At 48.8% G+C, this 10,445-nt stretch overlaps 6 protein-coding genes across 7 annotated transcripts in view; 4 read left to right on the top strand and 2 right to left on the bottom strand.

The window, feature by feature from the left end:
* Positions 1–1,412, bottom strand: part of LOC9650318 (G-protein coupled receptor 1) — a 1,619-nt gene extending 207 nt beyond the window's left edge. The window contains exons 1-8 of the mRNA XM_002968182.2: positions 1,230–1,412; positions 1,140–1,171; positions 720–892; positions 570–661; positions 410–511; positions 297–353; positions 98–241; positions 6–25 (exon numbers count right to left, since the gene is read on the bottom strand). Of these exons, the coding sequence (XP_002968228.2) occupies positions 6–25; positions 98–241; positions 297–353; positions 410–511; positions 570–661; positions 720–892; positions 1,140–1,171; positions 1,230–1,394 (785 nt within the window). The 5' untranslated portion in view covers positions 1,395–1,412. The remainder of the gene's footprint in view (positions 1–5; positions 26–97; positions 242–296; positions 354–409; positions 512–569; positions 662–719; positions 893–1,139; positions 1,172–1,229) is intronic.
* Positions 1,413–1,433: 21 nt separating this feature from the next.
* LOC9650317 (molybdopterin synthase sulfur carrier subunit) lies at positions 1,434–1,833 on the top strand. Its single transcript, XM_002968480.2, has one exon. It carries the CDS (start codon positions 1,450–1,452, stop codon positions 1,732–1,734), a length of 285 nt encoding a protein of 94 aa, XP_002968526.2. The 5' UTR covers positions 1,434–1,449; the 3' UTR covers positions 1,735–1,833.
* A 175-nt stretch (positions 1,834–2,008) lies between these two features.
* Positions 2,009–4,365, top strand: LOC9650316 (heat shock cognate 70 kDa protein 2). Its single transcript, XM_002968479.2, has 2 exons — positions 2,009–2,263; positions 2,428–4,365. Exons 1-2 carry the CDS (start codon positions 2,056–2,058, stop codon positions 4,191–4,193), a joined length of 1,974 nt encoding a protein of 657 aa, XP_002968525.1. The 5' UTR covers positions 2,009–2,055; the 3' UTR covers positions 4,194–4,365.
* A 1,294-nt stretch (positions 4,366–5,659) lies between these two features.
* LOC9650315 (probable serine incorporator) lies at positions 5,660–7,711 on the top strand. The gene is made up of 12 exons (XM_024673023.1): positions 5,660–5,834; positions 5,907–5,980; positions 6,253–6,412; positions 6,480–6,504; positions 6,557–6,637; positions 6,715–6,886; positions 6,939–7,012; positions 7,067–7,136; positions 7,188–7,259; positions 7,314–7,447; positions 7,504–7,577; positions 7,639–7,711. The coding sequence occupies exons 1-12, from the start codon at positions 5,660–5,662 to the stop codon at positions 7,686–7,688; spliced, it is 1,161 nt and encodes a 386-aa protein (XP_024528791.1). The 3' UTR covers positions 7,689–7,711.
* An 88-nt stretch (positions 7,712–7,799) lies between these two features.
* Positions 7,800–9,304, top strand: LOC9631403 (transmembrane protein 147). 2 transcript variants are annotated; one of them, XM_024673555.1, is made up of 8 exons: positions 7,800–7,885; positions 7,947–8,016; positions 8,121–8,180; positions 8,265–8,379; positions 8,469–8,584; positions 8,683–8,807; positions 8,888–9,018; positions 9,081–9,304. In XM_024673555.1, exons 1-7 carry the CDS (start codon positions 7,809–7,811, stop codon positions 9,009–9,011), a joined length of 687 nt encoding a protein of 228 aa, XP_024529323.1. In that variant the 5' UTR covers positions 7,800–7,808; the 3' UTR covers positions 9,012–9,018; positions 9,081–9,304. The 2 variants fall into 2 exon arrangements, with proteins under 2 accessions (XP_024529323.1, XP_002968523.1); XM_002968477.2 differs by having other exon boundaries at positions 8,888–9,293.
* LOC9631402 (subtilisin-like protease SBT1.5) overlaps positions 9,020–10,445 on the bottom strand; it is a 2,765-nt gene continuing 1,339 nt past the window's right edge. Inside the window, exon 1 of the mRNA XM_024673550.1 lies at positions 9,020–10,445. This exon is cut by the window's right edge and continues 1,339 nt beyond it. Within this exon, the coding sequence (XP_024529318.1) occupies positions 9,319–10,445 (1,127 nt within the window). The 3' untranslated portion in view covers positions 9,020–9,318.

The raw sequence follows: 10,445 nt of genomic DNA, 5'->3' as shown, positions 1-10,445 counted from the left end.
CGTAGGCTATGGAATTGAAGAGGCCCTGGAACAAGAATAATGTAAGAAACTCTACTCTTTATACGGACTCTCGTAGCGATTGGATAGAGGCACGGACCATGAGAGAGGCAGTGCCTACGTCCAGCAAGCACAGCCAGAAGACTGGACGCTGTGGAGCAATGAAGCTTTGGATGCGATTCATTGTCCCACACGTCCAGGAACCGATTAAAATCAGAGGATAGTATCCCAGCCTGTTCATAATCTAAGAGAAGAAAAATCAAACCAAAGTTTAAAACCAGCGACAACGCGAGTTATACCTTAAGATCGGCTTTTATCTCCACTTGGCGCTGTCGATCCGACATGCCAGCAGCCATCTGCAAAAGCAAGAAGTTCCATATCGCGGAAAAAAGAGACCCTCTTGCTTGCTTACACGGCTCGCATAGTTGAGCATACGAGTAACTTGGAAATAAATAAAACCATTGAACAAGATGGCCCCCCACAAGGGAACGTAGAAACTTATAAACCGAAGGACCTGGAACAAAGAAAATGGATCGATCACACAATAGAGAAGCTCCAAGCAAAGAGATTACCTCTCCGGCTTTGGTCTGCACCCAGCACCAAGCTCCAACTTCGCCATAGTCAGTTCCCACAGATGGAAGAACAGTCATGATAAGAGAAGCTCCTGGAAAACATGGAGAAGTGGTGTAAAACCATGAAACTTTGTGCGAGGAAGAGCATACCCCAGACGTAAAGATGAAAGATTGGACCGAGCTCTTCCACATCTGTTTTGTGCCTCACCACAGTTCGATGCAACGTAAACGCGATGGCGGTCGTCCATAGAAACGATGCCACCGAGAAGAACTGCGTACAGTAGCCTTGCATGTAGCACAAGAAGCCTCGTCTTCCAGGATCACTGCCATACTGCACCACTGTGAGTGAATCCAGCCACAAGCGAAGAAACAAAAGGAAAAAAACGATAGAAACGATAGAAAGTTGGAAGAAATCGTCTTCCAGGATCACGAAGAAACAAAAGGAAAAAAACGATAGAAACAATAGAAAGTTGGAAGAAATCATCTTCCAGGATCACTGCACCACTGTGAGTGATCGAAGAAACAAAAGGAAAAACGATAGAGACGATCGAAAGCTGGAAGAAAGCTTACCCTAAGAGATTGAAGAAGCTGCAAAACATATCCTGGCAAAAAAGAAGAGAGATTGGAATGAAGAGCTCGAATGGAATCCAAAGAACTTACAGAGAGCGAGAGGTAGAAGACGAGGCGGAATGAGAACTTGCGAAGCTCCTTGAAGAGGAGGAAGCACGCGACGATGAAGAAGGATCCAGCGAAGGAGAAGGCGGAGGCGCCCACATTTATCCTGGAGATGGCCCGCGCCTCCTCCGCGCTCAATCCCGCGATCATCCCTCCGCCAGATCTAAGATCATAGCGTTTGCCCTAGCATTTGTCCTATGCCCTAATGCTCTCCATGGAATCGCAGGGCAAGGAGAATGACAATGTCGTGGTCGAGGTGCTGTTCTTCGCGAGGGCGCGCGAGATCGTGGGTGTGTCGCAGATGAAACTGGAGCTACGGGCGAGCTCCACCACGCGCGATTGTATGGAAGAATTGCTATCGCGATTCCCGGGATTGGAGGAGATCAAGAGCGTTCTCATTGTAGCGCTCAATCACGAGTACGTTTGCGAGCCATCGCAGCTCAAGCACGGCGATGAAGTAGCCCTCATCCCGCCAGTGAGCGGAGGATAGTGACGAAGGCATATTCCCGGCGAATGTACTCTTCGTACGGACGGAATAAATTTGGATGTACGGACGTGGCCCTAAAAGCGCCCTATAACCGACGGTTCAGATCGGTGGGTGACTCACCTTGATCTAACGGCTTCGGCCCGGAATGGCCCGATGCATCTAGAATATTCACGAAGGCGTGGACGGCGGGATGGCGCCGAGACGCGATCCTACGGCTTGTGGGTGCCCGGGTTTTCTAGAAAGTTCTGCTAGAACCGTGCCGGTCTTTATAAAGAAGCCCTCCCAAAGAAGAGAGGAAAAGAAGAGAGGTTGTGAGATTCAGCTATGGCGAAAGAAGGTCCCGCTGTGGGGATTGATCTGGGCACGACGTATTCTTGCGTCGGTGTGTGGCAGCACGATCGGGTGGAGATCATCGCCAATGATCAAGGAAACAGGACGACGCCATCGTATGTGGCCTTCACCGACACGGAGCGGCTGATTGGCGATGCCGCCAAGAACCAGGTCGCGATGAATCCCGTCAACACTGTCTTCGGTGAGTGGAATCTCTACTAGATCTAGGAATTTCGATCGAAATCTGCGTGTTCTAGTCGAAATCTAGCCTTTTCTTGTCGAAATCTAGCTTTTTCTTGATGTTCTTCATGTAGATCTAGTTCTCGGACCTCTCGTCTGACTGTTCTTGTGCGATTTCTTTCTCAGATGCGAAGCGTTTGATCGGCAGGCGATTCTCGGACTCTTCGGTCCAAAGCGACATGAAGTTGTGGCCATTCAAGGTCACTGCTGGTGCCGCCGAGAAGCCGATGATCACGGTCACCTACAAGGGCGAGGAGAAGACCTTCGCGGCCGAGGAGATCTCTTCCATGGTCCTGAACAAGATGAAGGAGATTGCCGAGGCCTTCTTGGGCGCCACTGTGAAGAACGCGGTCATCACGGTGCCCGCTTACTTCAACGATTCGCAGAGGCAGGCCACCAAGGACGCTGGTGTCATCTCGGGCATGAACGTCATGAGGATCATCAACGAGCCTACCGCCGCGGCCATCGCCTACGGTCTGGACAAGAAGGCGACGAGCGCTGGCGAGAAGAACGTCCTCATCTTCGATCTGGGTGGCGGAACCTTCGACGTCTCGCTGCTGACGATCGAGGAGGGCATCTTCGAGGTGAAGGCGACTGCCGGAGATACTCACTTGGGTGGTGAGGACTTCGACAACAGGATGGTGAATCACTTCGTCCAGGAATTCAAGCGCAAGTACAAGAAGGATATCAGTGGAAATCCCCGGGCGCTGAGGAGACTGAGGACCGCTTGCGAGCGCGCCAAGAGGACTCTCTCGTCCACCGCGCAGACGACAATCGAGATCGACTCGCTCTTCGACGGCATTGACTTCAACACCACCATCACCCGCGCCAGGTTCGAGGAGCTCAACATGGACCTCTTCAGGAAGTGCATGGAGCCAGTGGAGAAGTGCCTGAGGGACGCGAAGATGGACAAGAGCAGCATCCATGATGTTGTGCTCGTTGGCGGCTCCACCCGAATCCCGAAGGTGCAGCAGCTGCTCCAGGACTTTTTCAACGGCAAGGAGCTGTGCAAGAGCATCAACCCGGACGAGGCGGTGGCGTATGGGGCCGCGGTCCAGGCCGCCATCCTGAGCGGGGAAGGCAACGAGAAGGTCCAAGACCTCCTCTTGCTGGACGTGACGCCGCTCTCGCTTGGGCTGGAGACCGCCGGAGGGGTGATGACGGTGCTCATCCCCAGGAACACGACCATCCCGACGAAGAAGGAGCAGGTGTTCTCGACGTACTCGGACAACCAGCCTGGAGTGTTGATCCAGGTGTACGAGGGCGAGCGGACGAGGACCCGGGACAACAATCTGCTCGGCAAGTTCGAGCTCTCTGGGATTCCTCCTGCGCCTCGGGGTGTCCCGCAGATCACTGTGTGCTTCGACATCGACGCGAATGGCATCCTCAACGTGTCGGCCGAGGACAAGACGACTGGGCAGAAGAACAAGATCACCATCACCAATGACAAGGGTCGGCTGAGCAAGGACGAGATCGAGAAGATGGTGTCCGAGGCCGAGAAGTACAAGTCCGAGGATGAGGAGCACAAGAAGAAGGTGGAGGCGAAGAACTCGTTGGAGAACTACGCCTACAACATGAGGAACACCATCCGGGATGACAAGATCGCCGGGAAGCTGGATGCTGACGACAAGAAGAAGATTGAGGACGCGGTGGAGCAGACCATTCAGTGGCTGGATCAGAACCAGCTGGGCGAGGCGGACGAATTTGAGGACAAGATGAAGGAGCTGGAGAGCATCTGCAACCCCATAATTGCGAGGATGTACCAGGGAGCTGGAGGGGCCCCGGGTGATATGCCCATGCCCGGTGCTGGAGCTGGCGGGTATCCGGGTGCTGGAGGTGGTGGTGCCGGGGCTGGGGCCGGCGCCGGTCCCAAGATCGAGGAGGTTGATTAAGCTCGAGAAAAGAAGCTGAGGTTTTGCTTGTGAAATTTTTTTATATTTAGAAAGAACCGCATTATCTCCGGTGGTTCCGAGTATTGCCGAGCCTCTTTTATACGGGCCATAGTGTCTTGGCCTGCGTGTCTTTGAGGAACCCTAACTTGAACTCCTTTGGGACGGCCCTTGAGAACCGGGTGGACGTTGATCCTCGATGCACTCGCTTCATCGCTCTCGATTGACTGATGGGCCATACGATCGGGTCGTTGGACAGAAGCCAAAGCTAAGTCTTCAATCGGGTCGTTGGACAGAAGCCAAAGCTAAGTCTTCAAGCTAGAGTGTCAGGTAGAAATAGGAAATGTACTCAAGATTTGAAGAACAAAAAGGAGGTTCTCTATAATGTTTTGGCCATTAACTCATTGGGATTTCATATCCTGCCACATATTTTACAAGACCCTTTTAGGTCAAAAAGGAAGTCAATTAATATTTTTGCTATGACTTTGGGTTTTGTTTCAGTCATGGTATGTTGATGGTATTAACTAATAACATATACATAAAAAATGCTTATATTTTATTTGATCACTTTGTTTGTCAAAAATACCTTTTAATGAGTATACTTTTGTCAAAAGACCTTTATTCATAGTTATTCAATTCTTTGCAAGGAAAAATTGACACATGAATAACAAACATAAAAAATTGAACACTCCCACTTTTTACTTTCTTCCTTAAGAACATTTAGTAATAAAAATTATACCATTTGACATAAATATTTTAATCAATAAATTTTTTTTAAGGAAAATATTTTTAGTATTGGTCAATATTAATATGAATTGCAAAGTTCTTTGTAAGTGAATTCAATGATGATTAAAGACATCTATGGAATTCTAAAATCTTATGTAGGTGACAAATTAATGAGTTTTTTTTTTCATTGTAACATACATATGATTTTTTAAAAAAAAAGTTTAAAAAGTGTTTCATAAAGTAATAACAATTGTTATTATACTTTAAATTATTTAAAAGTCATATAATCTGAAAAACTGAATTAGTACAAACGATTATTTGAATCAACACATCTACAAAACCTTCCTTGTGAACAATTTACAGTAGATGGTGAATCGTATGATGCAAGCCCTTGCACAGGTGACAAAGATTGTGGTGAAGAAGCAGTTGGGAGGGTGCCAAGGGAGGAGTTTTGCTGCATACTTCTGAATACAATCCTTACCAGTTGCTGTGATTTTAAATGACTTTTTTAAAGTTTTCCTACACAACTTTCACATGCGGACTGTTCTGTTTTAGGGTTTCTGTTCTTGCTATGTAGCTCGAAAATGGACTCGCACTTTTTTTGGGTGGAAAATACGCGCACTTTCTCGTAGAGCTCGATGGGGATCGCTCGGTAGCCACTTCCTCAAATAGATTCTTAATCATTCCCAGTGTTGCGTGTGTGTGTGTGTGTTTTGCTCAAGAACACTTCGAAGAGAAAAAAAATGGATCTGGAGAGCTCCCGCGATCACGCCTCGCTAGAAAGCATCAAGCCATTGTCGTGTTCCATTGCCCATGGAAGCGCTGCCCGCTATATCTATGGGATTATTTTCATGCTCACCACTCTCATCGCCTGGGTGGTGCGAGACTACAGCCACAGGGCTCTCTCCGAGCTTCATTGTAAGTTTCGTTTCTCTTTATTCTTCCATTTTTTATCCCAAGCTTTTATTGGTTTGAAGATGTGTGTATCAGATTTGGAGGGTTGCCTTGGAGGCCACAACTGTCTTGGATCGGAAGGTGTTCTTCGCATCAGTTTTGGCTGCTTTGTATCCTTTGGAGAAAACTTTCATTCATTGTTGAGTTTGTTTTTCCAGAGTTCCTAAGCTGAACTTGTATGATCCTGCATCTGAAGTTCTATCCCTCAATCTGTCAGTGTAAGGTTATCTTCTTTGTCACGACTCTTCTCCACTCAAAGTTTCAAGCCAGTACTTCATATTTCTTTCCAAAGTTGCTATCAAGGTTTTAGCTCCTCTGGTTCCCGGCGAGTTTTTCTTTCTTCGAGTGTCTTTCCTTGACGCAGACAACTTGGAACTTGAAGGTGTTCTTCCTCGCCATGTTTGTGACAACCGTTGGAACAACGCGTCTGTATGGAGCGCGAGATGTTTGGCACAACAGATGGTGGCCTGCCAAAGGCGTTATGTGGGTGATTCTCATGGTGCTACCCTTCCTTGTTCCTCCGTCGTTTATCCACATCTATGGTAAGTTACACAAGCTCTACGATACAAACGCTCACCGTGAGATCTTCCACTCTCTTTTGCTTAACAGGTGAAGTGGCACGCTATGGAGCTGGGTAAAACTTTCTTTTTTCTTGCAAGAAAACGTAACAAGTGTTTTCCTTGTAGGATTTTCCTTCTTATCCAGCTTCTGAGCGTTATCAATTTCATATACTGGTGGAACGAACAGTGGTTCTCCGAGGAGAGATGGTGTGTAAGTTAACATTGATATATCTTGTGCTACTTTCCTTTTGATATATCTTCTTTACCTTCTTGTTTTTGTGTAGCAAGGCTCCCATGCTTGTGGTTGCTTTTGTCAGCTTTGGAGCCTCGATCGTTGCCACAACGTACATGAGCCTGTGGTTTGCTCCACATATATCTTGCACGCTCAACATCTTTTTCACTTCCTGGACGGCCATTCTCATCAATGTCATGACCGCTATTTCTCTCCACTCCAAGGCAAGTATTGCACATACAAATGGAGTTTTTCTTCATCGTTTTTTCCTTCTAGGTGAATGCTGGACTGATGACCTCGGGGTTAATGTCGGTTTATCTGTGCTTTCTCTGCTGGTCAGCCATAATGAGGTACAAAAATCTCTTTTTTCTTGGGTAAAACCTCACAAGCTTCAATTTTTGCAGTGAGCCATTGTCCGAGGCATGCAACACAAGACCGAGACAAACCGGGAAGAGCGACTGGTTAACTCTGTTGGTAAGCATTGACACTCACTGAATGTTTAATTCCATAGTGGGGAAGTTTCAGAGTTTCGTGATTGCCTTAGCGGCAATTGTGATGGCTGCGTATTCCACCGGAACAGACTCACAAACATTTTGTGTAAGTCGTTGTCTCTCACAATCTTCTCTTGTTTGATTCTTCTTCTTGTATCAGCTGCCCAAGAAAAGTTTCGAGCTTGACGACGAAGTGCCTTACGGCTATGGCTTCTTCCACCTCGTCTTTGCTCTCGGCTCCATGTACTTCGCCATGCTTTTCATCGGCTGGAACCTCCATCAAACAATGCACAAGTAAGAGCACAAGCTCTGGGATTCTTCTTTTCTAGTCTTTGTGTTTCCTTGATCAGATACAGCATCGATGTTGGCTGGGCCAGCGTGTGGGTGAAGATCGCAAACGAATGGGCAGCAGCAGCGATTTACAGTAAGCTCAAAAGATGAGATCTTGGTGAAAATAAAATAAAATTCACATGACTGGGTTGCAGTTTGGACGATGATCGGGCGATTTGTCCTGAGAAACAGAGAGTTCCCATGAAATTTCTTTGGATTGCCCAGACAATAATAAAAGTGTTTACTGTTACCTTTTGATTATAAACAAAGGGTTAAACTGATTTGTTAGAGAACCCTTTAGGTTTAGGGTTTTGGAGCTGGAGCAATGACGCTCTTCCACTTCTTCAATTGCGCCGCGCTCACGTTTGGCCCGCACGCTGTCTACTACAAGGCGACGCCACTGTGAGTATCAATCTGATCTGCCGATCCGAATTGTCTCAGATTGACGCTATGATTGCCTTAGATCTGAGTATGACACTGTTGGGACGTGTGTTAAGGCCGCGCTTGTGTATCTGGGGACTACATTGATCAAGGTAAGCGTTCTCGTGCATAGAATCTACATTGTTTTGGTGTGTTTTCGAGAATCTCCATTGTTTTGGTGTGTTTTCGACCAAAAATCTCTGGTTTTGCTATGCAGCTTGTGCTTTTCGCAACGTTTTTACAGGCATCGGATAACGATGATTTCCATCCATCCCAAGTGAGTGAAGACATTCAAAGCGAGCGAGGAGAGAAAAGAAGAAAAAAAAAGGCCAACTTCTAACGTTTTTTGTTTTCTTTCCAGGAGATGTTGAAGGCGCTTATCGGTTTTCTGGATGTAGCCGGCATGTATTTCGCGCTCACTCAGCTCACGTACCGGAACATCTCTCAGAATCACAAGTTCCAAGCCATTGGACTTGGTATGTTTTTCTTCCTTTATTTTTCCTTTCGAGCGCAGCGCAGCCTTAGAGCTCAAGAGCAGCGTTTTAAAGTTTTTAGATCTTCACAGGATGGGCATTTGCGGATTCACTGCTGCACAGGCTCGCACCGCTGTGGGTGGGAGCAAAAGGCCACGAATTCACCTGGGACTATCTTCTGCAAGGAATTGAAGCAAACGTGAACCTGGTAAGCACCCTTTTGCTGTCTCGAAGTTTTTCTCGACTTTAGTTTTTGCTGTGTCATCTTTTGTTCGAGTTCACGAATTGTTTCTTCTGTGTTTCCAGGTTCTTACAGTGTCTTTGGCCGCTCTGGGATCGCTAATGTGGCTTCGAAAATCCAAGCCGTCGGCATTAGTTCCAATCATCTACACAAGTGCTGGAATCCTCGCAGCTATGCCGTCGATCAGCAGGTTCCTCTCTTCATTTAAAGTTCTTCCGTAGTTGCTGGTGATAAAGAGCTTAAAAGTTTCGTTCGTCTCTATCCTTTCAGCTACTTGCATCGAGGACTTAAGTGGGATTTTTCCAAAGTCGTGGGATTTGAGATGTCGGCAGCGGTGGCCATGGCTTTGGTAACTTGGCGTCTCTTCAGTGCGTGCCAGAGGCCTCAAGCATGACAAGAAGGTGCAAATCTTTTTCCTGGAATTTTTTGAATGGAATCGCAATCTCACTGTAAGGCTTTCCAGCCAAAAGCCTTACGAAACGCTCCAAAATTCCTTTCTTCCGGAGAGAATCGGAGATCTCACTTATTTGATTTGGAGGAGAGTTGCTCTGGGACGAAACAAGAAAGAACAAAGAAAAAGAGAGAGAGAGAGAGAGAGAGAGAGAAAGCTTTCCTGGAATGGTGGTGAGCGAGCTGCTTATCCAAAGATCACATCATTCATGATAACGGTACCTTCTCTCCTGTCGATCGATCGAATCGAATCAAAATGGCTGCTGCCGGCTGATGGCGATCGGGCTCTGCACCATCTGTCGTCCTCCGCGAGTGTTGCTCCAAATCAGCACCCCGAACTGCGTCTCCGACTCGCCCGCCGCCACAGACCGCGACGACTTGGCCGTGATGCTCATCTGAAACTCCATCTTCTGGTTCCTCTTCTGGAACTCGAGCTTGCTGGGCTTGACAGTGATCTCCACTCCCCTCGGCGCCACCACCCTCGCAGTATACAAAGACTTCGCCGGCCCAACGTTGGTCACAGTCCTTGACACCGTGGTGGTGTAAGCCTTCTGGCTCAGATCAAACACCACCGAGAAGGATGGATAGTTGAGGCTGCTGGGCCGGTCCCTCGTCGTGCTGTCCTTGCTACACGAGAAGTGACTCCGGGTGACGGTCGACCGGGCCCTGCTCGAGTAGTTCAGCCCGCACAGGAACCTCTCGTAGTCCCGCACCGACAAGTCGTACACCAGGCCCGGGTCGAGAGCGCTCACGGGGTCCACGAGCCCGGATCCAAAGTCGAATGGCGTGGAAGAGTTGGACGTGGCCTCGTCGCCGATTACGTGCCCGGACTTCCCTTCCATTGTAGAAGTTGTCATGAGCGCCGACCGGATGGCGGCCGGGCTCCAAGTCGGGTGAGCCGACTTGAGCAGCGCGGCGAGGCCACTGACGTGAGGACAGGCCATGGAAGTCCCGGACAGGATGTTGAACTTGACGCGTCTCGTGTCCGCCGAGAGCCCCGTCGGCCCCGCGTCGCCGGTCCACGAGGCCAGAATGTTGACGCCTGGAGCCACCAAGTCGGGCTTGAGTATCTCGGGCGTCTCCGGGTTGGGACCGCGCGACGAGAAGGACGCGATCACCGGAGCGTTGCCGGAGCCATACACTGTCCCCAGGAACTCTATCGTCGCGGTTGGATTCCTGGTGCTGTGCATGTACTTCCGGATCACGCTCCCGGACCGAGCTCCCACTGCTGTCGCCGGGAGAAGATGGCTGTCCGCGACGAGGCCTTCGCCATCCGCGACCGCGTTTGCGAGGATCATCCCGGCTCCGCCCGCCTGGAGGACGTTGTATCCCTTCTCGACGCGAGGATTGCTCCCGCGCTCGCAAAACACGATCTTTC

Source organism: Selaginella moellendorffii, unplaced genomic scaffold (assembly GCF_000143415.4).
Source record: "Selaginella moellendorffii unplaced genomic scaffold, v1.0 SELMOscaffold_10, whole genome shotgun sequence".
NCBI classification, from domain to species: Eukaryota; Viridiplantae; Streptophyta; class Lycopodiopsida; order Selaginellales; family Selaginellaceae; genus Selaginella; species Selaginella moellendorffii.
This window is presented reverse-complemented; position numbering and strand designations above follow the sequence as displayed.

Coding starts and splice junctions, on each gene's coding strand:
- LOC9650317 (XM_002968480.2), top strand. CDS start 1,450: ATGCTCTCCATGGAATCGCAGGGCAAGGAGAATGACAATGTCGTGGTC.
- LOC9650316 (XM_002968479.2), top strand. CDS start 2,056: ATGGCGAAAGAAGGTCCCGCTGTGGGGATTGATCTGGGCACGACGTAT. Junction 2,264..2,427: donor TCCCGTCAACACTGTCTTCG/GTGAGTGGAATC, acceptor TTTCTTTCTCAG/ATGCGAAGCGTTTGATCGGC.
- LOC9650315 (XM_024673023.1), top strand. CDS start 5,660: ATGGATCTGGAGAGCTCCCGCGATCACGCCTCGCTAGAAAGCATCAAG. Junction 5,835..5,906: donor GGCTCTCTCCGAGCTTCATT/GTAAGTTTCGTT, acceptor TGTGTGTATCAG/ATTTGGAGGGTTGCCTTGGA. Junction 7,260..7,313: donor CAGACTCACAAACATTTTGT/GTAAGTCGTTGT, acceptor TTCTTGTATCAG/CTGCCCAAGAAAAGTTTCGA.
- LOC9631403 (XM_024673555.1), top strand. CDS start 7,809: ATGACGCTCTTCCACTTCTTCAATTGCGCCGCGCTCACGTTTGGCCCG. Junction 7,886..7,946: donor TACTACAAGGCGACGCCACT/GTGAGTATCAAT, acceptor TGATTGCCTTAG/ATCTGAGTATGACACTGTTG. Junction 8,585..8,682: donor TTGAAGCAAACGTGAACCTG/GTAAGCACCCTT, acceptor CTGTGTTTCCAG/GTTCTTACAGTGTCTTTGGC.